The 25,560-nt window shown below is 49.6% G+C and overlaps 2 protein-coding genes across 6 annotated transcripts; both read right to left on the bottom strand.

The window, feature by feature from the left end:
* Positions 1 to 4,053: 4,053 nt before the first annotated feature.
* MIIP (migration and invasion inhibitory protein) lies at positions 4,054 to 11,257 on the bottom strand. Of its 2 annotated transcripts, XR_009456309.1 has the most exons (10): positions 10,955 to 11,257; positions 9,998 to 10,483; positions 9,338 to 9,437; positions 8,695 to 8,806; positions 8,067 to 8,131; positions 7,513 to 7,642; positions 7,012 to 7,108; positions 5,657 to 5,765; positions 5,204 to 5,361; positions 4,054 to 4,449 (listed from the first exon to the last, which is right to left on the bottom strand). XR_009456309.1 is itself a non-coding variant. In XM_014610353.3 (9 exons), the coding sequence occupies exons 1-9, from the start codon at positions 11,255 to 11,257 to the stop codon at positions 5,330 to 5,332; spliced, it is 1,434 nt and encodes a 477-aa protein (XP_014465839.2). In that variant the 3' UTR covers positions 4,054 to 5,329. The 2 variants fall into 2 exon arrangements, 1 of the variants encoding a protein (XP_014465839.2); XM_014610353.3 differs by having other exon boundaries at positions 4,054 to 5,361.
* MFN2 (mitofusin 2) lies at positions 11,248 to 24,650 on the bottom strand. Of its 4 annotated transcripts, none has more exons than XM_014610409.3 (18): positions 24,551 to 24,650; positions 23,623 to 23,801; positions 22,947 to 23,082; positions 22,450 to 22,612; positions 21,736 to 21,860; positions 21,361 to 21,469; positions 21,171 to 21,278; positions 20,520 to 20,673; positions 20,217 to 20,284; positions 19,908 to 20,029; positions 19,465 to 19,591; positions 18,256 to 18,360; positions 17,704 to 17,806; positions 17,132 to 17,352; positions 16,827 to 16,982; positions 14,711 to 14,907; positions 14,202 to 14,336; positions 11,248 to 13,829 (listed from the first exon to the last, which is right to left on the bottom strand). In XM_014610409.3, exons 2-18 carry the CDS (start codon positions 23,795 to 23,797, stop codon positions 13,760 to 13,762), a joined length of 2,274 nt encoding a protein of 757 aa, XP_014465895.1. In that variant the 5' UTR covers positions 23,798 to 23,801; positions 24,551 to 24,650; the 3' UTR covers positions 11,248 to 13,759. The 4 variants fall into 4 exon arrangements, with proteins under 4 accessions (XP_014465895.1, XP_019349522.1, XP_006259353.1 ...); XM_019493977.2 differs by having other exon boundaries at positions 24,561 to 24,620; XM_006259291.4 differs by having other exon boundaries at positions 24,506 to 24,614.
* Between the last annotated feature and the right edge of the window lie 910 nt (positions 24,651 to 25,560).

The raw sequence follows: 25,560 nt of genomic DNA, 5'->3' as shown, positions 1-25,560 counted from the left end.
GACTTGGTTGCAACCCCAATCCCAGAGGGCCAAAAAATACTGGGAACGGGCTGCATCTCTGCTCTGGTGCCACTGGAGTCTGAGGGCAGGACAAGACTGATCAGGATCCAGGCAGGCAGTGCCAAATTCAGGCCTGGTATAGAGCAGCAACTCCACTGACTTACACCAGACCTGAACCTGGCAGGGGAAATACTATGACCACGATGTTGGCAGAGGAAGTACCCTGACCAAGGCAATACAATTAAAATGGCACTGTTGTGGAGGGTTGCACCCTTGTCTGCTTGTGGACAGGACTTCCTACGAGAGCCTCATAGTTAGCTTCCCACTGGCCAGCATCCAGTGGGAGGATCGCAGCTACACCCTGACTTTATGGAAATGGAAGACTCCTCCTTAGCTTGCTCCTGCAGCCGTACGGCTGAGGGCAAGCGAAACTTGGGGGCATCCAAACCCGAAACCTCTGGGCTTGGGCCTGCACATAGGCTGCCTGCCAAAGAATTTGGAAGCATCTGAAGCCCCAGGCAGGGGTGGAGGATGCTTCCCAGTAGCAGGGCCACATACGGTTCTTGAACGACTCATGGATTTGGAATAGATTTGGCTTATTTGACTTGGGACATGACAAATTTTCCTTAACCCCCTACCCTCCAAAAAACCCCCAGCAACACAACAAAACCCCACCAGAACTGAATTGGATCTGCAGGTTCTCCTTCAAGTGTGGCAGCCACACGAGGAGGCAAAAGGAAAAGTGACTGCTCCAGAGATGGCTGCGATCATCATTTGTTTTTATTGAAATCCAGCTGGTTTTGTTGCCCCCCCTCCTGCTGTCCTTTCCTCACTCAATCAATGGTCAAACATCCAGATTCTCTCCTCTTTTTTGAGCTATTGTTCCAGGTGCCACATTTCCCTTTTACTCCATCTCCATGCAGCACTGGCTCTGACAGCCCTTTTCCCAATCCATCAGAGTCCTTGTCATGTTTCAGACCTGTTGTTGCAGAACAGACACTAGAAAGTTTTGCACTGTCCCCTCCAGGCCGTTACTCCTCACCAATATCATCCACCACAGGGAGACTGTCATAGGATTTGAAGTCTGGGGTGCCCAGAGGTGGGGAGTCGGTATTGCTGAACCCTGAGACTGAGAGATGCTCCAATTGGGGCAGGAAGTCGGATATCCTGGGGCCACTGGGGCACTCCTCTGGCTTGCACATGCTGCAGTCTCGCAAGAAGCAGGGCTTCTCCTGCCAGAACTCACTGGCCTTTGGTTTCACTGTGATGTTTTCAGCCCAAACCACAAAGTACCGGATTCGCGCCTGTTTGTATTGCTCGCACATACAGACCCAGGGCTGCCAGCTGTTCCAGTGGAAGAGCTGATCCCCTGTGGAGAGTCAAATGAAGAAGGTGGCAGTGATGACAGGCTATGGAAGAGACTTTCAGGGGGCAGCCGCACACTCCACTTGGCTGGTGTCTGCTGGAATCAATGGCAAAGCTCTTGCTGACTTCGATGAGGACAAGATCTAGCTTTTGCTCAGATAAGCTGTCATTCCTAAGAACTCAGAGCCAGGCGAGGGAATCAAAAGCCACCTGGCACCACACAAGTTATCAAATTGGTTCTGGCATGCTGACTGGTACTGCTTGCACTAAAAGCCAATGAGATGGGAAAGGGAGGAACATGCCCATTGAAATCTTTGGAGGATTGCTTCTGTCCCCAAAATGGGCAGCAAACCTTTCTTTGACACCTTTCCAGTCTGTGCCATCCCACATCTGGACCAATATGACCTTTATGGGTATAAGGAAAATTCACTCTCCAGGCCACTCAGCCTTTTGACCTGTCTGCAGAGGCAGCCAACACAAAACTCCAGCTTGGTGGTCTCAGTGAGATGATTGCTCACCTTGTGCAATCTGGTCCGAGACCGAGGAATCACTTCCTGCAGGTCACCCAATAACCATTGATAGCAATATCTTTTGGTCATGGCCAACATGGGAAAAGTTCAAGGCAGAGATTTAGATGCCAGGTCTTCAAAGTCAGTTATTAATTAATGAGCCATCCAGGCCACCAGTCGATTAACTACCATATTTACTTAAATCTAAGATGATTCTCCCAAATAATTAGATTCTATCCATGGAAAATGTAAAAAAATTGTTTAAAAATTTCTGTGGATAGACTCTAATTATTGGAGGGCTGTCTTTAATTCATCCCTCCCACCACTGCAGAGGCAGACAGTGAGGGGGCAGGTAGTGTCAGGTCAAGCAGCTTGTCTCCTGCTTGTGCCTATCCCCCTGCCACCTCTGCCCCCTCCCAGCTTCAGGTCCCCCCCCCACTTCCCTCCCAGCCTCCGCTCCATGCAGGCAGGATCCGTCCCAGTTCTATCCGGGGGCCCTGAGCATGGGCCCCAGCCCAACTTCTGTGGCAACCCTGTGGGCTGTGCACCACTGCCATGGGGCTGGGCTGGGGCTGTGCTCAATGCCCCAGGCTGCAGAGTTCATGGAGCCTGCGGCACAGAGTAAAGATAAGAAGGGAAAGGAGAGGAGCAGGTGAGGGAGCAGACTGTGTAGGGCTGAGAGATGGGGAGAGGAGGCTACAGGGGGGATAGGTCACGGTGCAGAGGTAGGGGGATGGGGGGGGTGGCAGGCAGCAGTTGCAGCTATTGCCTTGACCATGGATAGGGGCTGGAGTCCAACCACAGCAGCCACCTGCCTCCCCAATGTCCTTGTATGTGAGTCTAAGACAGGGGCGGAGAGAAACGGAGGAAAATACCTAGTCTTAGAATCAAGTATGTACAGTAGATGCTAAAGAGAGAACAAAATATCTTCTGCTTGGGTTTGGCCAAAATCATAAGCTCTGTCAGGGGAGGGAACCAATTTTAGGTGTTGTGCAGACCTAGAACCAAGAGGAGCTCCTACTCCCTGTCTGGGGCTCCTAGACAATGCACATAAACAGCAATTACCTACAGTCCGCCGTACACTGGCGCCCCCAGCGCTCCCCAGCAGACAAAGCTCTGAGCTCAGAAAGAGCAGCATGATCAAAATCCTTCTCGTTACCGGGTGGGAACGGGACAAAGGCTTCAGTTGCACCACTGAATCCTCGATGCCCATTGCCCACCTGGAATGGATCGACTCTTAATAGGGGATGTTTACTTGTTCCCATAGCAACTGCTCCAAAGACTATTTAACAGCTCTTATTCCATGGAACACATGCTGCAACTTTGGGTGCTAACTGGTTTTCATTCAGATGTTGAGATCATCGGCCCCAAGCTCCACTGCACTCAGACAGCAAAGACTCAAGCAAGACCTGGCTGTTTTCAGTCCTGGGAAGAGGCTGAGTGTGAACTGGAAATTAGATTCCCCTTTCATGACTTCTAGTGAAGAACGCTCCTCATTTCTTTCAGCTTACTCACTGGCTGACACAGCAGAAGAAACTTCAAGAGAACTGTACCCCGGGGAAGTTTTGGTCTCCCAGGGTCTACGTGTACACAAAGACAGTCTAGTGCAGAGGAATGTGTGCAGTCCTGAGAGCCAAGACACCTGGGCCAAAATGCTGCTTCCATCATTGATTTGCTGCATGGCCTCCAATAAGGCACCTAACTTTCCAGTGCTCCAGCTAGTCAGGTGTAAACAGGGATAGCCTATGTGGCTGGGGCAGGATGGTCTGAAGAGCATGCATTATTCCAAGGGGAAACTGTGAAGGGGTTTATGGCTTGAAGGCCCAGAGGCGACACTAGTGATGGTAGAAAGGCTGTCTGGAGTCCTGCCTTGTTAAACTGCTATGACAAAATGTTATTGCTGCTTTTGGTGTTAATTTGACTAATTCTCTCTCTCCCCCTCTCTCATATTTGAATTTTCTCAGCTTCAAAAAATGAGGAGAATTTTGCAAACTCCATAAGCTCTGCACCATAATTGCTGGGGGTTTTTTTCTGCAAGCCATTAAGTCAAGGAAATGAGACTGACCAGTTGCAGTCCTTTTCACTTCCCATTTTTCAGGTAGCAGCTCAGTGTAACCATGTCCTAGCTTCCAACAATAGAGGAAAGTTTAAATTAAAAAACATAAAACAAAAAACCGTCTAACCCCCATCAAAAAACTCTTTATTAAAATACTTCCATTTATAACCTTGTAAAATTAAACTTTTAATTGATTAAGCTTTGTTTTAAAAAGTCAAGTTGTACCAGTGCCTAAAGAAGTTCTGTAACAATGATAGACAAGGGGTCAAATTTATACCTGGTATAAGCCCAAAGCAGTCAATGCTGTTAAGATCTCAGGGATATCTTGAGTCCAAGGTTTCTGAATCCACCTATTAGCCGAGAAGGTTGGTCTACATTACTGAACCCCCAGAAGAGGGATCCATTGTCCAGGCTTTAGGCAAAAAAATATTAAACTACTACTCTTATTTCCAGAAAGGAGAATAAATCCTGCCGCCTAATACACCTCACACAAGCTTCAATGTCTTCATCCTGATGCAACTGAAAAAACACCCCAAACAAACAACCATGAGTCAGTTGTCAAGATGCCGTCCTTCCAGCTTTATAAAGCAGAGGTAAACACAACTTTAGGACACTGCCAATCATCTTGTGGCTTGATGAAACATAAAAAGGTGGGTTTCTGCTTGTTTCAGGTCCAGATTAAATATGGCCCATCACCGTTCTCCATCCAAAGATAATGGAGCAAAAGAAAACTGGATTTTTTTTTATTTCATCAGGTTACTTATTTAATGCAACAATGAGGTTTCAAAATCCCCGAAAGCAGGGACTTCTTTGTATAGCTCCCATTGTGCTGTACAGGCCAAAGTCCAACTCCTTGTCCTAGAGTGCAAAGAGTCTGTATTAAAATCTTGATTGGCTTTTAAGAGAAAAACTCTTAAACTCTTGGTACGTGCCTATTTTAGCACACCCTATGGCTGATCTAATATGGGAACAGGACCAGTCATCTTGTTTTCTTAAACTTAACAGATGCCTCTTAAGAGAAGGACTGTGACTGACCACATACACTCATTCCACACCACTGCATGGGGAAGCGCACACATGCAGTCTTTGAGCCAAGACTACTCCTGCCATAACTGTGGCTCTCAATTCCACTGCATGCCTTTTGCGAGTCCCTTTGCCAGTGACGGACACTCGAAATCCATTTCTCCAAAGATTCCTTTGTAGGCAAACCCAATCCTTTCCACCCCCTCTCATTATCCTGTGTGTCCCAAGACTAAGCGGGTCAGCAGCTTACATGATCGAGGCTGTAGTATTTTAATTAGAAACTGTGCCGTAGAGTGGTTTGTCTTGAACCCTCTGCTGAGAAGCACTGTTAAATTTGAAAAAGGCTGAGCGGGACAGATGCAGCAGATGGTCTGTCTTAGTTCCTCCTGACACTCTGGATGCCAAGTTCTAGAATCCAAAGAGAACTGATTAATTAAACAAAGTGAAAGAAACACTCCCCAACTTGTCAAAAGAGCCTTTCCATAGGCTTGTGGATCAGTGCTCTCCCAGTGCCACTGACCACTTTACTTTCACAATGCACTGCTGTAATCCAGCATTGTTTCCCTGAAGGGTGTAGGGTTCACTCAAACCCCAATGCTTCCCCAATTCATGCTTAGTATGGAGGAAAGAAGAAAACGGCACCTAGTGTGCTCTGGGCCTCTTGCTCAGCAGTCTTCTACACGAGTTTGTAGCTAGTCCTTACCAGACGGGAATGGGTCAGTGGGCTTCTCTTCCAGTGAAGTCCGCAGGTCCAAACTGCTCATTGTGGGGCTGCCAAAGGGAATGACATTTTCCCAGCCAACAAGGCAGTGCTGTGGGGAGAGAAGGGAGGCCTGGGTGAGAGCCCCTTTTGTGCACCACAACCTGGTCTTTCCAAACACCACCTTTCCCAACAGGTGGTGGGGAGGGGCAGGAACCTTGTACTTATTCATTTTAGGAACCTTACATGGCTGAAGCGAGAACGACGAGATCTCCAAGGCCTCATAGCTTGCGGCCAGACTTGCCATCACACTCCATGAGGCCAAACTATCCTCTTGCTCAGCCCCAAGCCCCCTTTGCTGGTTTCCAGCCATCCCCAAATCCATTTCGCTGCATGCTTCCTGCCCTGGGTGAACATGGTACCTCTCTGACCTCATCCCTATAGGCTCAGCTGGCTCAGGCTCCATTTTGGCTCCTGTCCATCTCTTCACAGCAACTCTCCTGTACATTCAATCATGCTACCCTGAGCATTGCTTGCTGGTTACAGCATTGCATGGAGACTTGGGAGGCAGGGCTTCTGATCCTAGCTCTGACACCGACTCACTGGGTGATCACGAGCAGTTCACTATATTACTCTGCCTCAATTTCCCCAGGCATAACTTGCCATAATACTCCCCCTCCCCCAGAGAGGAGGATGCAAAACACTCCAAGACCCTCAGAGGTAAGCCACTGAAAGGGCAGGTGTCCATCTGTCTGTCCCCCTGGGATGCTCTAAATGGCTGAGTCACTCTATCCCTTTCAATATTACTTCAATACCTGCTTTCTTTGCTCTGGGGTGGCAGGCCATACTAAACCCTACTTGCCTGCCTGCCCCCATTTGCTGCAGCTGTGCATTTGGCCCTCACTGCATTTAATCCACAAAACAGACCCTTTGTGTCCTTAAAGCTCGTTAGCTACAGCTCAGGGAACTCCCTCTGTTCCACCTCACTTAGTCTTTGCCCTCTCTGCCTGCAGGACGGTTGTCATACCATGCTCCACAAGTTCTTCCTTTTACTTCAGTGTAAAGCATTTGCAGACATTGGCTTCAGAAGCTACCTTGCATTCCAGCCAGGCCAGAGCCAAGTGGGCAAGGAAACTTGTTTTTTCCTGTCTGTCACAAAGACAGGGGCTGAAGATCAAGCTTCCCAACAGGGTGGGGGCATTTGGCTCTGCAGTCTATGGAGGTCCTGGCAATAAAATGCCATATGATGCTAAAGCTCTTGGCATCTTCTGTTCCTTGTGCGCAGCTGTTGACAACCTACCTAATAGTGCTAAAGCCACTAGAGCACAGTGGTCAAAGGGGCAGGTGGAAGGACTTACCGAGGGTAAAGCCAGGTTGTCTGCTGCCTCAAAGCTCTTCCTGCGGTGGATTTTGTATTTGTGGGCTGGCAGGAGGGTGGCCCTAGGAATGCTGACCCTGCAACCAACCAGAACCAGTTACAGCCTGTCCTCCCCAGGAGGGATCTGAGCCGGGGGATGTGAACCCCCTGTGATCTTCCTACCACCCTCAGAGGCTTTGAGCCTGTCTGAGAGCCCACCAAAGTCAACAGGCTTTGATTAAGGTGTAGAGACTGCCATGGAAACCCAGACTGTGGCTGCAGATCAGCCCTGAGGTCAGACTGCATTTGCCACGGTCTTCAGCGGGAGCGTGTCCTGCTCAGGATAAGGCTCATTGTGCCTCTGCTCCAAAAAATCAAGCTCTCTCCCCACAGTGGAGCCACAAAAGAGGCATCTTAAAGGGGCCCTGCCCCACAACTTTCCTCTCATTTTTCCTCCCTGGATATTTTCCAGTGATGTGTGTTGCAGCCCACCTGTACACACCTGATGTAGGCAGGTTCCTCCAGCGTCTCTGGGGGCCGTTGGGCTCTTGGGGTCTTACATATAGGGCAGGCAGATGCCGAGTCCACAGGGACAGGAAAGAGGCGCTTGTTCAGCCGGAAGCAGTAGATACCTGCCATGCAGAGAAGGGAACTTGGCTGCATGTGTAGCTTCCAGTGTGTTCTCAAACCCAGCACCTGCCCACTGAGACCAACCCACCTGGGTTCCCAAAGCACCTCTTATATGGTAATATCGCCCTTCCAACTACTTTCCCCAGCGCAATACAGATTAAATGCAGCTTCCTCAATTTCAGACACCGCAAGGCAGGTCAGTTATGGGGAACTTTGGGAACATGGAGAGAGTCTGCCTGAAGGCAAATGAATAAAGGACCCAAGTCTCTCAGGAGTAGAAAGCTGCAGCTGCAGAGTAGATGTTGTGGTTAGACTGTGAACTGTTCCTGTGCCTTGTCTAAGAGGCCTGGGGCTCTCCCAGGAAGATAGCTGAGCCCACAGCTGCCCGTTCATACACACAGGGTGAGGAGATGCATCTCAACTTACATTGATGGGAAGTGGGAACCAAGTCCACGTCTTGTTCAGGAGCCAAGTAATCCAGGGCCTCTGGCCTAAACAAGCAAAGAATCAGTCAAGAGCAGTGGGTCCCAGAGAGCTGGGATTGCAATAGCACTGGGAGGCACTGTGTGGTCTAGTCATCACTTCAAACAGGCATGGGAGAATCTAGTATGGATTCAGTGAACAATTTATTTACTTTATACGCAAACCAAGAAACAAGAGCTTTTCTCAAAACAAACATCCAGCTGTGGGCAGAGGAATTTGTTTGCTGATAAGGATTTCTGTGAAACAGCTCTGAAGTCCACTGCAATCACTTCCAGACACCCCAGATGTCTGGGCTGTGCACATAAGAAGTGCTATATTGGTCCCAGTCCACAATACCTCCAGAGAGGGAGTCTGCACTCCACAATCTGCAGATGGGTTGAATAAAGCCACAAGACTTCCAACCAACAGCACCTAATGGGGTTGTTTTCTAAGCACACCAGGGTTTCATCTGCCCTCTCTCTCAGGGATGTATGGATCAATACCTCCCAGCCAGCCACCTTGTCTCCTGCTCCAGAGAGGAGGTACCAGACACTCTCTCCATTCTTCACTGCCACTCTGTTCCCAGACTTACTCGAGGCATTGCTCATATACACATGCTTCCTTGTTCACCAGCCGGAACTCCTGGAGCTCAGCAAAGTACTGCTCAGACTTCTCCGACACTGAAGAATCTGTCTCCAGCAGCCCTGGAAAACCAAGGAGAGAAGAACAATTCACAGTTGGACTAGATGGGGGCAGGCAAGTGATCAAATAAGCTTCATGCAAAGTGGACAGAGAAGCAGGCCCTGAGTGCCCGAAGAGGAAGGTGATCCAGGTGGCACAGTGCCTTGCCTTGCCTCGCCACTGACGTAGAACAGCCAGAGACTTCATCTGAGACAGCAAGCCCAGAAATTACCCAACTTCCTAATTTGGTTCATGCATCATTTGCAGGTTTTTGCCTATTGTGGCTTCACTACACCCTGCCAGCAGCCACACAGACTCTGCACTGCCCTTCTGGAAAAGCTGCTGGCTGGATAAGCTACAATGCTGAGATTAGCTGCCAGCCCCCAGAGATTTTGGCAGTGCTGGGGACCAGTATGTGCATCACCAGAGCTTTCTCTGCCCCTGCCCCAAAGCCACTGCACTAACTGCACTCTAAGCCTGCATTTCACCATAGGTTATAAAGAGCCCAATCAGGCTGACAATAAACACAGGTGTGTCACGGGCTTTGTACTCGCCTGCAATCCAGTCATAGCCCAGGAGAGGCCGCACGGACCAGCTCCCTTCAGGGATGGTGTATTCCTCAAGGTTGTCCTGAAACGTCACGTGCCCTGCTTCCTTCTCAGTGGAAAAAAAAAAATTTAGCTCACCACAGATCTCTAATAAAACTGGAACATTGTGCTTCTCTGACCTGGGGTGTTTGAGCCTTATTTGCCAGCTGTATAAACAGGACAGCTGTGGTCCAATAGCAAGAGCTAAGAGATCTGGGCTCCACTGACTTATTCATGTGCTGCTCTGTGCCTGTTCCTCCATGTGTAAGATGGAGGTAGCAGTTATGTGACTTGCCTGAGGCTACGTAGCAAGTTAATGTCAGAGGTGCCATTAGAATGCAAAGGTTCCCGACTTGCAGTTCTGCGCTGACACCATTAGACCAGGCTGTCCCGACTGTGTGTCACTGCTCAAGGAAGAGCCAGTTGACTGTGCTGCCATGCACCCGACCAGGGGGATGGTAGCCAAGAGGCCTGCAATAGGACGGGGAAAGTGTGGAGAGGTCATGGCCTGGGCCTAAGACTCCTTGGTTGGTTTTGCACCGCCTGTTAAACTACAGGCAGCCAGGCCTGTGCTCCACCTCTCCCCAAGTCTGTGCTGCTCAACTCAGCAGGCGGCTTAGATTTTACCTTGGCTTCTCTACACTGAGGCATCAGCAGGATGGACTTAGGGCGCCTGGGCTCCCTGACAAGCACCGGATGCTCGCCATTCTCCTCTGCTTGTGTCTGGCTCAGCACTGGCTCCAGCTTGGTCCCCACCCTGCCTTTCTCCTGAGGGCTGCGCAGGGTGACGAACCGCTCGCTGCTCTCTCCGTGTCCCGGAAGCAGGGACTCTCCTTCTGGGCTTCTGCTGTCTCCAGCTGCTCTGGAGGCACCCCTGGCACATCTGGTGCCAGCAGCTGCCGGCGTGCAACTTCTTTCTGCCCTGAGTGAGCCCCCCTCCGACGCTGCTGCTCTCTGGATGCTTGTCCTGGGCCGTGACGCCCCTCTGCCCTCCCTGCCCCGCACAGCGGGCTTTGTGGGTGAGCAGAGTGCCGCCCGCGCCGCGCTGGGTGCCACCGACACCAACGTCTCGGGGTCAGACGTACCCTCCGTCACCAGGCCTCGATTTTCTTTCTGTAACGAGCACGGACACCAGCTACGGCAGGGCACCAGAGGGACTTGTCCTCTTCTACCCTTTCTACTCACCCCCTGCCAGTGCCGTGCTAGGGATGCTTGGAGGAACTCGGGGACAGAAAGGGAAATACCAAGTCGGTGCCCAAGGCGGCAGGGCACTGCCTCCAGCCTCTCTCTTCTCACAGGTGGCGGAGGAAGACGTTGCTGCTGCTTCCTCTGGAGAAATTCAGTTTTTGCTCGAGGGATGCAGGCCGCGACGTGGTGTCCCCCCCTTCCCCCCGCTTTGGGGCCTTTAAGAGGCGGCTGGACAGACACCCGGGGTGGGTTGGGGTGGGGCGGGGCACTGCCCAGGCAGGGGTCCCGACCTAAACACCTACGATCCCATGAACCGCGCCCCCTTTTGCGGCTGTTGCCCCGAGACACACCGCTCCTCTCCCGACATCGGCAGCTCCGGGGCACTGGAGCACGTACCCCGCCGCGGGGAGCGGGGCCCGCCGGCCCCCGGGGCAGCCGCCTGCGGATCTCCTCCTGCTGCGCCCGGAGCCGGCCCAGCAGGTCGCGGTTGACCCGGCGCAGCCTCGCTAGCTCCTGCATACTGCCGGGCCGGGCTGGGCCGTGCTGGGCCAGGCCAGGCCAGGCGAGGCGGCAGAGCCCGGGCTCCGGCCCGCGCCCCCCACTCCCCCGGCTCCGGATTGGCCGGCGCCGCCGCCCCAGCATGCCCCGCGCCAACGGCCCGCGCTCCTTGACGGCGCACAGACAAGCCGGCTCGTTCATCCTTTATTCGAGCCCCGCCGCCCCCCACAGTCTCGTGCCCCCCGGGCCGGGTGCGTTTCGCGGAGGAACGAAGCGGGGAAGCCGGGCCTGGCACTGCGGCGGGGACGAGGGCGGGGGTGACACGCGGGTTCAAGCCGGTTTCTTCTTCGGGCGTCTCTGCTGCTGCTGCGAAACACCCAGCCGTCCTGCACGTCCTCGGGGGAGCTCCGCCTGCCCCTCACACTGCTGCTCGGGTTCACCAGCGGTAGTTGCGGCACACGCCATGCTCGAAGCACAACTTCCCTGCTGCCGCCCTGACTCACCCAGCGCCCCGGCAGGGAGGAGGCCACAAAAGGGGGAAGCTGGGGTTTGTTTGCAGAGCGGGTGCGGCAGAGCAATGGGTTTTTCCAGCCACTCCAACGTGTGTCGATAAGGGCCTGAGAGTGCACTCGCAGAGGAAGAGTTTGGCCTCTCAGCTCTGTGGGGTACAACTGCAGGTGCAGATTACCACTATCTGTTCTGGTTAGGAAAGAGACGGGGTCAATGCACAGAGACTAGTTATCTGATGGTAATGATCTTCCAGTCAGGGCCGTGTTCGCACCAGGTGGCTAGAAGGAAGAGGTTCTCTTACCCTAAAGCCATCTCAGCCCCGGTGGAAACCTCTCCTCCCCTCCCACCCAAGCTGCCCTGTCTTGTAATATCCCAGGTTTAACAAAAGTCTATTTGCCCACACTGCAAATTCATTGGAAAATCCCAGTGCAGAGCCTAAAATAAGGGCTGAAAGCTGCTTTCCCATTAAATCTTCCTCCAGGTATCAGGAAGCATCTTGTCCTTCTTTTTGGAGCTACGTCGCAGCTGCACGGGCTACTGGCACCTGTGTCCGAATCAGCGATAAATCCTAAAGCCAGTTGGATACAACTTTCATAGCAAAGTCAAGTTACCAATATGACAAATTCCTTTCAGTCTTTCTAAATTCAGCTGGAACCTGCTTATACCTACCCCCTGTTTCTTTGCTGGGTTTGATGCTAAACCGGGACGGTCAACCCAGAACAGTCAAGACCAATATAGGGACTCAATTTAGAAACATCAGGGGAAACCCAAATCCTACCAGCCAGCCTGGATCTCACCTGACAGGCAGAAAGCTTTGAAACACAAAGGTGGAGCCTATTCCTGGCACTTACTGAAGTCAGCAGAAACACTTCTGTCCATTTCAGCTAGAACGAGGTCAGGCCCTGCTAATTGCAACATATTACACTGAAAATTAACGACTGCTTTACAGCCAAACCCAAAAGCCAATCTGATCTGTTTACAAATAAAGAAAAGGTCACACTGACCCCAGCGGCCTGGGCATGAAGGGTCCCAGAAGTACAGGCTTCTCAAGACTCCACACGAACTGCCCTGCATCAGCACATCATTCTGTTGCCTTCCTTAAAAATAAAAACACTGAACCATATTAATGCACAGACAAGAAGCATCCCATGGAAGCTCTCTACAAAACAAAATCTTTTACAGCTTGGAATCATCACTCTGCCTTAAGGGCCAAGTAGTGGTGATGGCATTTGAAAGGCCTGCTTCCAGAAAGACAGCTGTGTTCTTTAAAAAGAACCACATCCATACTTCACAACACAGCTACTTAAATACTGCCAACTGGCTGCTCTCTACATTCTTATTATACCTCAGCAAGACACAAATTACCAAATGCAACATTAGTTCCACTAACTCCCTAACCACCAGCTATGTCTTTGCAGACTATCTGCCTATGTAGTGACATGAGGCAAGTCAAAAAGTTTTCTATGCTAAAGGACTTAAGGGAAAGAAGCCAAAGCCCAACAAGAAGAAATCTGCTTGAGCAAGATCCAAATTCCAGCCTGCCAGAAGAGATCTGTCTTCTGTCCACAGGCCTGAACATTCTCTCCATCGCTAACACACGTGCTTTTCCATGGAAGGAAAAGGAACCATGATTCATTCTCTTGTAAACTGGATTGCCACTAAAGAGCAATTGAAAAGCATGGATAGGTGTGAGGCAAGACCATAGCACAGGCATCTATATGTGCCTGGGGTGAGAGATCTGGGTTTAGATGAACAGCTGTTTATCATTCATACATGAACTTGGGGCTTTGAACCTAGATTATCAAGTTCCAATGGTATCTGCTAATCAGAAAAAACTCATCAAGATGTAAAATGCATTAGAATTAATTTGAACTTCACCAGCTTTGGCAATTTAAAAAAAAATGGCAACTCCTGTACTTTACTCTTCATTAAAAAAGCCCCCTGTCAATGTATGAAGCAGAAATTCCTCCTGGAATCATCTCATTACCCAGCAGGCAAAAATAAGACTTATAAATAAGTAGTGTTTAGAGGCTGGACACAACAACACATGGAAGCAGAATCCTATCGTTCGCTTGGTGAAAGGACACAGCATGGGCGCATGCTTGTGCCTCTGAGGGACTCCATCACCCACCATGTTCTCTGCAGGAGTTAAGAGAGTGTTGAAGAGAGAGGGTGTTGTCTCAACTTCCCACACTATCTGCTCTGCTGCAGGTACTGATGCGTGAACATGTTGAGCTCGCTGTCTAGCCAGCCTGCTTTATTCCTGTAAGGAAGAAAAAGAAGTCTCAGTTAGGCTTGTGTGCTAGTCAGTATTCACCTCTCTGAATCTGAAAAAGCCCTTTCTACTTAGATGCTGTTTGAGGTAGGAGAGGCTGGTGAAAGCCCAGCTAAGTTAGGAGGTAGGAATTTCTTTATTGTAAACGAGAATCCATGCCACAGCTCTTTATTGAGAGGCGCCAATGACCAGGGCTATTGCCAATCTGAGCAATGGTGGGAGAAGTCTACAGGGCTGGAGTGCAAGGGCACATTCCGGCTTGTATGGTCCAGGGAAACCCCCTGCATAATACAGAACCATTTCTCCTTTAGAAAAAGACATGCCAACGTGGATTTTGTTGGCAGGAAGAAGAGATCTCACCTGAGCAGTTTTGCTTTGCTCTGTAGTGAGTCCAAGATCTCAATTTTCTTATTCATGGCAGCAATTTCCTCTTCAAGATTTTCCCGCGTGAGATCGACTTGCTGACACAATTGAGCAAATGTCCCAGCAAGCTCCCTAGGAAATGGGCAGAGGAGGGGAGAGAGAGGACAAAAGACTGATTAAGCACCAAACTCCCAGCAGAAACCTCTTATGCTGTGCAATAAATTTGATTGCACGCTTGCCAGAAAGACTGCAGTGAGAGCACCTTTCTACTACACCTCTTGGGCTGTAACAAGAATCTTGGAAGTCTGACCTTAAGGAAAGTCATAAGCATTAAGACTAGTACTTAATAGCACTCCGATACGAGAACTCGGGCTTTCATGCATGCTCCTGTCTACATTTTTAGTCCTGAAGCTAGGGCCATGTATATTGGACCTGGTGTGCCTCTGTGGCTGTGGGAGATTTCATGGACACTACCATTAAAATGCTCTTATTTAGAAGAGACTCACTGTTGGACTTGGTGGCTGCAGTTGGAACCTGTGTAGCTGACAATGAGCTGCAGTTTCTCGCTGGCATACTCAACAAACTGGCGCTTGAAGGCTCTCTCCTTCGCTTTCGTGGTCCAGGTGAGGCGCTCGTACACATAAAGGAGCCCGTAAAGGCCAAAAGAGAGTGCAATCAGTCTCCAGCCCACGGCTTTCCAGACCTGCGCTCAGCACAGAAGAAAATGGGCATGAGTCATTGGCTAGGAAGGAGGGAAATGTCTCCCAACAGAATAGAAAGCAGCAAATGCATGTTTTAAGCACATGCTGCCAAGACAGAAACAGCCAAGTAGTAACCCTCACTTGCTCTTTGCCTGAGGAAGTCATCCCTCTCTGCAATTACTGCCCATTCTATACAAAGAGAACAACCCAACCTAACAACCAACTGGCATGTCATGGGTGCTGTGCAGACTAACATTTGCAAGGCATTTGGAAAACATCTATAAGTGAAAGAGATCTCTCTCCTGTTTGCAGTGTCCCTGTTTCTGAAGGGAAGACCACTTCTGAAGAGATATTTTGTCTCCAAGCAGTGCAAGACAGTGGAATAGGCCTCGGGCAGGGATCTAGGTAGGGTACACCATCTAAGATCAACCTAATGTCTTATTTTTCAAAAAGTGGTCCCCAACTGTCAGCACCCAACTTGAGACATCTTGAGTTTCTTTTCAAAAGCACTAAGCAAATTTAGGCCTGTGCAAAGCAGCTAGTATTCCCTTTGGATTCGGCTGATTTGGGGGGGGACAGTGACTTGATTTGGCGATTCAAATCACTGTCCTGAATCGATTCTGCTGAATCTCCGAATCAGCCAGGCCCCTCCCCTGCCCACTCTCCCGGCCTAACAATGGCTGCCCCAGCTTCCAGCTCTTTGGGAAAATAAAAAGTCCCTTCACCAGGTGCTACTGGTGGGGGAGATCCCTGCTGCCCAATGCTGTGTGGGGTGCTTTGCACGAGCCCCCTGACCCCTCCTCGTTCCCCCACAGGTGCCCTACCCAGGCCGGCTCTGGCCCTTTAAGGGAAAAAACAAACAAACAAACAAACAAACAAACAAAACAAGAAAAGCCCCACGCTCAGGGCTCCTGCTGGCAGGGGGCAATCCTTGCTGCCTCCCGCCATGTGGGGGGTTCTGCACAAGCCTCCCAAGCCCCAAGGCTGCTGCAGGAGTGGAGAGTCCTGGGGCTTTTCTTGGGGTTTTTTTCTTAAAGGGCTGTAGCTGGCTCAGACGGGGCACTCATGGCAGGGCCAGGGAGCTTGTGGAGACCCCCCCCACGTGGCTTGGGGGGCAGTAGGGATCGCTCCCCCGCCCGGTAGCGCCCATTAAGCACCGGGGCTTTTTTTTTTTAAAGTACTGGAAGCTGGGGTGAGTGGGGCAGCCATGGAGGGGCTGGGGAAGCAGGCAAGGGCAGGGAGGGGGTCTCTCCATGGTCCCCTTTCCCAGTGCCCCCTCCCCTGCCCGTATTTACCAGCTTGGAGTCCAGCCACCGAGGACTACCCGAATCAAAGCTGGAATCCTTGGAAAAGATTAAGAGAGCTTTGAATTGATTCAGACCTTTTAATTGGTCCCCCGATTCGATTTGGAGATTTGGCCACCGAATCGGGCCAAATCTCCAAACTGAAATCAACACCCAAAGCTTCATACAGCCTTACCAAGCATATACACCTTCAAGTCAGATGCTGGTGCTAGGACCCAGCACCTCTGAGAAAAAAAAAAAAAAAAAATCAACCCAACCTGTCTAAAGTTGAGACCCCCCACCCATAAATGCACACAGATATCAAGGACAAATCAAGCTGGTAAAAGTGTCAGCTTTAACCTCTTAGTTTCTCCATCTCCAACCTCTTGTTCTCCAGGAACAAGGATACTTCACCTCACCAAGAGTAATATGCTTTAAAAGTGATATCTGAAAGATCCTGAATCTAATCCTAAGTTTCAAGAAAATGACTCCATCCTAAGGAACATCAAGGGGAGACAATGATTTGCTCTGAAATCCACAATAGACAGGAAACACCCCAGCAGATACTGCCTGAAGCCTATAGTCCAAATACTTGCAACAGTGCAACCACCAGTGAACACCATGGCTTTTCAACCCACCACTCCACCAATCACGAGGATCCCCATGGAAGTTCTGGAGGTGAGTGATGCCAATCCAGTCACCATAGACACCATGAGCTCTTCCTGGGTCATAGAGCCCTGAGGTAGGGGAGGCAGACTGGGATTCGCTGGGGTTAAAGGTATAGGACGCTGAACCTAATTAGAAAGGAAGAGGAAAAAAATGCTGCAGATAAGAGGGAGAATGCAAGCTGAAGCCAGTTATTTCAAAGCACTGACAGCCACTGTTATCTTCAGCAAATGCACTAACCACTACTGACCCACCGAATGTTCAGAAAGAGTCTTACCTGGTCATTATAGCCCATCAAGGCCCGACGACTATTTTTTGGTCCCAAAAACCTATTCACAAGCATAGTCCAGCCAAGAGAGAAGTGGAACTCAATGTCCTCCTGGAAGTCGGCACAAAGTTTGTCGCAGTTCAGGTCATAGCTGAGTGTGAAGCACTGGCGGGGGACCAACATGTCTACCTGGCCTCGTAGAGAGACTGGGAGAAGTGGTTTTAATCCATCTGTAAGGAAATGAGAAAGGGGGGGGGGGGGCATTGGGAGGGAAGGATGCACCTATTAGGATGGTTAGAATGGAACCAGTTGGACTCTCAATCCTGTGCTCATGTTGGTCATTGCCTCCTCATTCTCTCTCTCTCTCAGAATCACTTAAAACATCCCCTCTGATCACAAGTAGGGCTTGAAAATGTCCCAAGACCAAAGATGGCACAAAAGGTGAGAAGCCCCAGAGAGCAGTCATTCAATCTTCTACTTTTAAATTTTAGAAGATACCATTCTGGCAACTTCTCCCCCTCACCCCGCATCACTCCCTATAATGGTCTATGGACCTCTGGGGGTCTGAATACTGTACTGACCTATCATTTCTTGCTGCATGGTTTGCAGGGAGGCAGTGATGACATTAGAGCAACGATCTGACATGTTACGGCCCAGGCCTTCCTCAATGTGTCGATGCAGTTCCTGAAGTAGACAGAGTTTATTACATGGAAACAAACCAAGACAACTGTAGTTCTTGGAGTGTCCTCATATGACTCACTGAAATAAAGAACATTTTTCCCCAGCACAGGGAGCTGATATGGTCTGTTTTGGGGAAAAGATGACCTGTTTAATCTATGTGATAAAAAGTACAACCACAAACAGCAACCATTAGTGACTTAATGTAACATGCTGTGATTCAACACTATGCATTACTAAAATGACATCAGTCTGGAAAGTCCTTTTCTGGATGCCATTTTTTACTGAAGCTGACAAAGTGCAAGAGAATTTTGGTGCTCTGAAGAATACAGCCTACTGGCCTGTTTAAACATCCTATTAATATCTTGGACAGCTGGTGTGATTACTGAATCATTAGAGCAGGAAATGACTGTTTAGGCAACTGGTCCAATAGGCTGGACACAAACATCACTCACATTTTTGTAAACTTTGAGGACAACTGAGGATGGGTGAAAGTCCATCTGGTATTCATCTACTAACACAGAGAGCCGCCGGATCTCTTCAGCCATTGCATTGGACACCTAAAAAAAGTCACACAGTTTGCACAGTGCACGAGTTGAGAAGACTCCTGACAGCTTGAGATGGCTGTTAGGATACCAGTTGAGGGGAAGAAGGCAGGGGACTATATTTGCATTTCAGAGTAAAACCTGTAAGGTATGAGAGACTGAAATACCTAAGAAAAGGCAAGAGACAGAGATGATGAATGCATGAATCATGGGATATGTGAGGGTCCTAACAGAGAGAAGGGGGTGCAGAGCCTTATAAAAAGCCAGACAAAGATGAGGCCTATGAGATCTCCTCATCACTTAAGATGACCTGTAGATCCTCCAGAAAGACTTTCTGAATACCTGGACCTATGCAAGACAAGGTTCCTTGGGTGAATTTGATATCTTTTATTAGACCAACCCAAATGGTTGGAGAATAGTTATTAAGCAAGCTTTCGGGTTCAAAAACCCTTCGTCAGGCTAAGGAAGCTTCAGCACCAACTGCTGAAGCTTCCTTAGCCTGACGAAGGGTTTTTGAACCTGAAAGCTTGCTTAATAACTATTCTCCAACCATTTGGGTTGGTCTAATAAAAGATATCAAATTCACCCAAGGAACCTTGTCTGCCTATGTCCTTAGACCAACATGGCTACAACCTAAACCCCTGGACCTATGAAAGACTTTGTTGTCTATTTGGCTTATTATGCTGCATTTGAAGTTAGCTTAATTGGTGTGTGCTGTCACTGTCTTATTGGACAATGTCTTAGCTTAGGCAGAGTTTTTTTCTGATGTTCTTTGATGCACACTTGAAATTGCAAATTGCTGTGCTCAATAAATGCACTCTTTAAAGAAAGGACTATTCTTGTTCACGCATTTATGAATTCAGTGCCACTACCTGAAGTCTAATATTTTAAGTCTGGTAACACGGTTTCCTCAAAAGTGTCAATGAACAGATTAATCCTGCAGCAGCAGCAAAGCTCCACCGCATCTGCTCTGGCACAGCCACATGGCTTCAGTGCTTGTCCAAACTGTTGTGTGCTCCAACTGCACGATTTCAGCGTCTCTTCTGCTTCTCAGTCGCCCTTTGGACCTCTCCTCCCACCCCGAGTGGTGCTGCCCTGGCCTAGCACACTCTTCCTCACCTGTCTCTCCACTTCTTCTGTGATCTGTTTTATTTTCAGCTTATAGTCCTGGGTGAGCAACTCCAGCTGTTTTTCAATGAAGCCCAAGCGCTCCTGCCGATCCTCACGCATCTCCAGGCAATAAACCCTGAGGGAAGAAGGTGTCAGGTTTAGTTCATCTCTGATAGGCTAAGAGGACAAACATTTTCTGTCTGGGACAGGGAACAACAGTAGCTAAAACACACAGCACACAAGTAGTGTGTGGGACAAATAGGTGATTTCTTCCCATCTGTGCAGTCCATTAGATGCAGGGTTACTGGTATATGTCCCCCTCCTGCCCCTGAAACTTTTGCTTAAGGTACAGAGATTTTAAATGCAAATGTCCTCATGCTGCCCCCGACTCGCTCCTTAAACCAGTCAGTGCAAAATTCAGTTTCGTTTGCACCAAGAGTGTAGCCACTAACCTTTGCTCTTGGGCTGCAACATGTACCGAGTCCATGATGAGACGGACATCCTCTGCAATCTGCTTGGCTCTCACTGTATGCTGCTCAAACTTGGTTTTCACTGCAGACTGCGAGATGCATTCCTGTGCAAATGGAGACAGCCATCAGGAAGCCAGCAGCAAGCAGAAAGGCATTGACAGAGGCCTGCTTTATCATGTCACTGACTGTCAAGACACAGCTACAGCTAAAAATTTACAAGACCCATCTCCCCTTCCCAGAAGCAGAACTCTAAAGAGTAGGACAGGCGGGCGGTGTGATAATGATGCTCACCTCAAATCGTCTCTCGAAGTTCTGGAACTCGAACATTCTAACTTGGAAGCCCTCTGCCAGTGCTCCACCTGCGGGACAGCAATGTCAGCACGGCAAGCTTCCAGAAGGCAAAGGCTTTGAAGAAACAGGACTCCAGATCAGCTACTATGTCACCTTCCTGTTCACTTCTGGCCTCTATCCCCTGCTCGCGGCTCACTCACCACCCACCCCAGCTCCAAGTTGAATCACCAACATATTATCTGAAGCCAGACAATCGCTACTTTTCCACATGAGAGCAATGGAAGAGCTGGTAGTTCTCCACACCTCCTTCTGGCATCCCCTGGGCTTTCTGGATCCTAGCGTTCAGCACTTCCTTTGCAGACACAAAGAAGATGCGGTCCCCAGCCTGAGCTCGATCCACCACGCCCAGCTCATCCACCAGGAAGCTGCTGCAGCGCTCCATGTGCTGCCGACGCACCTGAAGCAGAAATCCAGGGCAAACTGTTCAGTCTGCTTGACAGTCTGTGCCATTGCCTGCAGTGGCCGAGACAACCAGACACCCCCTGCAGGCCTCAGCAAGTGATACAAGTAAAAAAATGGAAAAAAGGTATTCCACTTTGCTGTTCTATAGTACTTTTTCCAGGCTCTGAAAGCACTTTTCACATATTAAGCCCCACCAGACCCCTGTGAGGCAGGTGAATATTCTAGCCATTTCACAGATGTGTCAGCCAAGGCATAAAATCAATTGCTCCAAGCAACAAAAAAATGGCATCAATGAGAACTCAGGAGCTGTCCCCCCAAAGCTTTGTTCTAACCAGTAACCTGTTTTTACTTCAACCCCTTTGCCCTCAAATGCCTCCACATTATGGTAACTAAACTATAAGAGAATCATCTCCTGGTGCCACTCCACCCTCCATTTTTGTAGACAGCATCCACTCCATGAGTGAGGAATACTCATGTAAACCTAGCACTGACCTCTTCCATGTACTCTGGTTCAGAGGCCGATGCATCCCAGCGGTTATTCAGGATGAAAATATTGGGCCGAGACAAACGCTCATTCACCTTGTGGAAGAACTGCTTCTCCTAGACAAAGGGAGACTTGCATGTCAAAAGCCTGAGCATCTTCCTAAAGCCAAGGAGCAGTAACAAGCAGACGTGGAGTTACCGTTTGCATTAGCGTGGACTCCGAGTTTGCTACCAGCACAAACACATCAGCATCCAGGCAGAACTTGTCTATCCAGCTGTCAAGCTCTGTGGTCACATCAATGCCTGGGCTACAGAGAGGAGAAATCGAATGTCACTGTAGCTCCGAAACTTCAAAGATATTCCTTCTTTGGGGAAAGTCTACTGAATTGTATTAGGGAAGCTGGTTAGAGCTGTTCAGTACAACCACTGTCTAATACTTGGGCTACATCATGCCTAGGGGTTACTTAGGCTGAGCACTGAAAACAAATAATAGCTGAATGTTGCTCTCTGTGCATGTCTATTCAGACTCCTATCACTTTTCCAAACAAGCTTCAATTGTAAAAAGTAATCTCACCTGTCCATCAGCACCAGGTCATCTTTTAAGAGAGGACACTTGGAGTTTGGCCACATTACACTGACGAGGCTACCAGCATTCAGAAGTTCATTTTGATGCAACGCATGAGCCAGCTGGTTTACTGTCTGTCCAAGAGACGGGTGGAGTTTGGGGGGAGGGGAAGAAAGATAGCAGTGTTACAAATTTTCCAATAACAGTGAAAATACTTAGCTCTCTGCCCTGAACTGTTCATGGACAACACTAAGTCAAAGACCCACCTTTGGGACATTTCCCTTTGGGTGAAGGAACATAAATTTGCCTGGTACCTGTGTTAACAGATGAGCACTTCTGAACAGTCCTGTAAAAGAATTGCCCCTTTCCTGCACAACTGGAATTTTCCGTATCAGACAAGGATTCCTTTCCACAAGGAACACAGAGTTAGATGGAAAGTCCTAGGCCATCAAGGCCAGTCTTCTCCTACCAGATAACAGCATAACCTGAGCAAACTCTGTTTTAAAACTACTTAGTTTATTCCAGCTCCAGAAGCTCACAGATCTGATGATTCAAAACTTCTTTTTGGTTTCCAGCCTAGATTTTTTGACGGACAGTCTTATATTCATTTGTTCCTGGGTCAACACTATCTTTTGGCTTCAGCAGTTGTTATCCCTCCTTGGGGTTCTCACAGATCAGGCCAGAGTCCATTTTTTTTAAATTCTGTACTAATTAGGCACCTACTTTGACACTCCTCTTCTCCTCTGAGCCTTCAGTAAGCAGGAAAGCATCATGGCCATCTGTCCCTTCCACACGGAGGAAACAGTTTGTGGTGTGTCCAATCCCTGAGGGAAGGACTTTGTCCCACAACATGGCATTTATCACCGTGCTTTTGCCATTGCTTGTCCTAGGGGTAAATAAAAGATGGATCAGTGGGGTTTCCCAGATGCTGCTGTGCTCTAAACAAGATAGCTACTCAAATCCCCTATCCCAACTAGCTCCATAAACTATTACCACTTCAGTCCTCACAGGCAACTGGTTGGCAAAGCACTGTCAAAAGGCAGCCTGTTATTTTCTTATTTAAAAAATGTCTTTCAAACTCAGCAGGGGGACAAACAGGAATACCAAGGCTATTCACCACTAGATATTTTCACAGAATATTTTTCACTTGCTATGATCCCAAAGGCAAAGGTTATTAGGTCAAGTAAGGGGCAGGAATAAATCAAGTGTATCCAACTCACCTGCCAAAAAAAGCCACTTTCATGTGTCGTCGGGCCAACACCTCACTGATGCCACTGACTTTTGACAGGTAACCTTTGACTTCCACTACCTGCTCTTCTGTGGTGACAGGATCAAGCTCCACATTCTTGTGAGTTTCTGAAACCACAGTAACATGCCCCTTTGAAGTTCAGAAGTAATTCATCAGTGGCACATGGTCAAACCAGCTGAGAAATTCAGGGAATCTAACCCATGCCCCTGGAATGTAACTAACCAGGTGTTTATTTGGATCTTAGAGACAGAAACCGAGTCCGAGACTGGTTTGAAGGTCACATACACAAGCACGTTTTGTTTTGTGTCCTGAAGCCTGGGCGCTTGCCAGTGGCCAGTGCCTTAGTTTCAGAGCTCAAAAGATCCTTACTCTCCAGACACCCTCCAATAGCACAACTGACATTTCAAACCCCTCCAAGTTCCTTACATGCGCTGCTGTCCAGTCCTTAAGCTATTAATGCCAAAAGGTTGGCACGTGTGACCTTCACAACTTGTCAGCAACAAGCTGTCTAAACAGACAGAAACCAAGGGATTCAAGGCAATTAAAAAATAAACAAACCAACCCCTTTATATAGGAGAAGTTTTCTGTTTTGGTATTGAAGTAAACAAAGCGCTCCTGTCCATGTGTTAGCAAGTTACACAGCTTACCTTCCAGGAAAGTAGCACTTTCCTGGATATATGCAGCCAGCTGTTCAAAAATGCCATTGATCTTCTTCTTGGCAGTAACAAAGTGTTTGAGTGGAGAAGCATTTACTTCCGCCATGTGTCTTTTATCCTTCTTCACTGCAACTATGGAGTTGGAGCGAGCAAACAACAGGGACATTGCGCTGTGGGGAAAACAAGCTAATGAGAAGATACAATTCCCCTAACACTGACTCTTGGCCCTACCTAAAAAAACTATAAAAATAAAATGCTGCATGAACAACAGGCACCAAATCACATCCTATAGTTATGAAAAGACCCTATAACCCTAGATGAAGTGAGCTCTTGTCCATGAAAGCTGAGAGCATAAGCACTGCCCTGGGTCCATCTGCCCAGTATCCTGCGTCACGGCAGTGGAGAGCGAACTGGGTCTGACAAGGGTTTTTTCCACCGTTCGTCTCCCACTTGCAGCCTCCAGTGTTTACAGTCCTATTGCACAGGGTCTCTAGACTTCAGCAGTGGATGACACGAAGCTTCCCAAGGCACCAAAATGAGGAGCTCTATTGCGGTCTACGCCGCAAGTGCAGGAAGGCAACAGTGCAACGGGAATGTCCCGGCAGAAACCTCTGGGGTCCGGACACATCCGTGCCCGAGGGCCCAGCTATGCTCAGCACAGCCACCTGCTCCGGGGAGGACAAGCTCGTGCAGCCGGGAGCCGACCGGGACGTGCCCTGGCAACACCCGCCCCTGCCCACCAGGAGGGGACCCGCGGGGCCCGCCGCTCCCGAGCCAGCACTAACACGCCTGCAAGGGGGCGGCCCGGCCCCGGCCCTACACCTGGGCAGACGCATGCTGCCCCCGCGGGCCGGAGCCCGGGCTGCGCCATTACCTCTGCGGCCGGCGGGACCCGGCTGCCCTGCGCCCCGCCTCTCACCTTCACCGACCTGCACGCCAGGCCGCCATGACACCCCAGGAATCGTCATCCAAGGACGCCGAACCCTTGTACGACATCACTGCCGCGACCCGCCCAGCCCAGCCCTGCTCAGGCCTTGGCCCCACTCGCAATGCATCATGGACGCTGTAGGCTGAGGCACCCAGACCTTGGCCGCTTCGCACTGCATCATGGGAGTGGTGTTCAGAGGCGCCCAGACCTTGGCCGCTTCGCAATGCATCATGGGAACTGTCAGAGGCGTTTTGGCCTTTGCACCCTTCGCAATGCATCATGGGAGCGGTAGTCCGAGGCGCTTCTATTTCGGCCCTGTTCGCAATGCATCGTGGGATCGCAGGCCCGAGGCGCTTAGCTCTGTGGGAAGCAGCAGTCTGGGAGGTGGCTGCGGGGAGGCCGTCATGACCAGAGGCAAGCAGAAGCGTCTGAGCCTGGGCTGGGCAACTTCCTGCCTGCAGACACTGGTGCCCAAGGGCAGAGCCTTGCACAGCCTGTTCCAGCTGCAGCGAGTTCACCGGGAGACGGTGGCTGGCCCAGGCTGTGGCACTGCAGAGCAGATTCCCCTCCACTCCTTAGCACGGCACACCTGGCCTGTGCCCATTATTGTGTTATCCAAGCCCGTGTTTCCAACACACTCAAACCTCTCACAGGCACAGCACCCCACAGCCCTCCAGGTGGTCTCGTTACACTCTGGCTGGATAGATCAATAACCCTTATTTCGTTTCTATTTCTTTTCAAGTTACTGCCTTAAAAGATCGCTACTCCTGAATGACAGGACTGCCCTTTACGTTTAAACCGGTGCTAAGAGGATCTACTCCAAATGCAGAAGTCAAGTGGATTGTCCAAAAACAGTCCTCGTCATGCGTGTGCGTGACAAATGTGAACGTGAACCCAAGCCCCAGGTAGCAGCTCCTTCCTGGTTAGGTTTATTTTCTTCTTTATGAAATTAAAATAAATACTGTGTGTTATCGTTCCCCGAACAGCGTTCTATCAAGTAC

The sequence above is a fragment of the Alligator mississippiensis genome, chromosome 13 (genome assembly GCF_030867095.1).
Source record: "Alligator mississippiensis isolate rAllMis1 chromosome 13, rAllMis1, whole genome shotgun sequence".
In the NCBI taxonomy this organism is placed as follows: Eukaryota; Metazoa; Chordata; order Crocodylia; family Alligatoridae; genus Alligator; species Alligator mississippiensis.
The sequence above is the reverse complement of the archived record's forward strand: the minus strand, read 5'-3'. Positions and strand labels throughout refer to the sequence as shown.

Excerpts from the sequence above, each read along its gene's own strand:
- MIIP (XM_014610353.3), bottom strand. The coding sequence starts at position 11,257 with ATGAACGAGCCGGCTTGTCTGTGCGCCGTCAAGGAGCGCGGGCCGTTG. Across the intron at positions 8,132-8,694 it reads GTATATGAGCAATGCCTCGA|GCCAGAGGCCCTGGATTACT; the intron begins GTAAGTCTGGGA and ends TTGCTTGTTTAG. Across the intron at positions 7,643-8,066 it reads GGTTCCCACTTCCCATCAAT|GTATCTACTGCTTCCGGCTG; the intron begins GTAAGTTGAGAT and ends TCTGCATGGCAG.
- MFN2 (XM_014610409.3), bottom strand. The coding sequence starts at position 23,797 with ATGTCCCTGTTGTTTGCTCGCTCCAACTCCATAGTTGCAGTGAAGAAG. Across the intron at positions 20,285-20,519 it reads CCAGGGGATGCCAGAAGGAG|GTGGAGCACTGGCAGAGGGC; the intron begins GTGTGGAGAACT and ends GCTGTCCCGCAG. Across the intron at positions 20,030-20,216 it reads ACTTCGAGAGACGATTTGAG|GAATGCATCTCGCAGTCTGC; the intron begins GTGAGCATCATT and ends CCATTTGCACAG.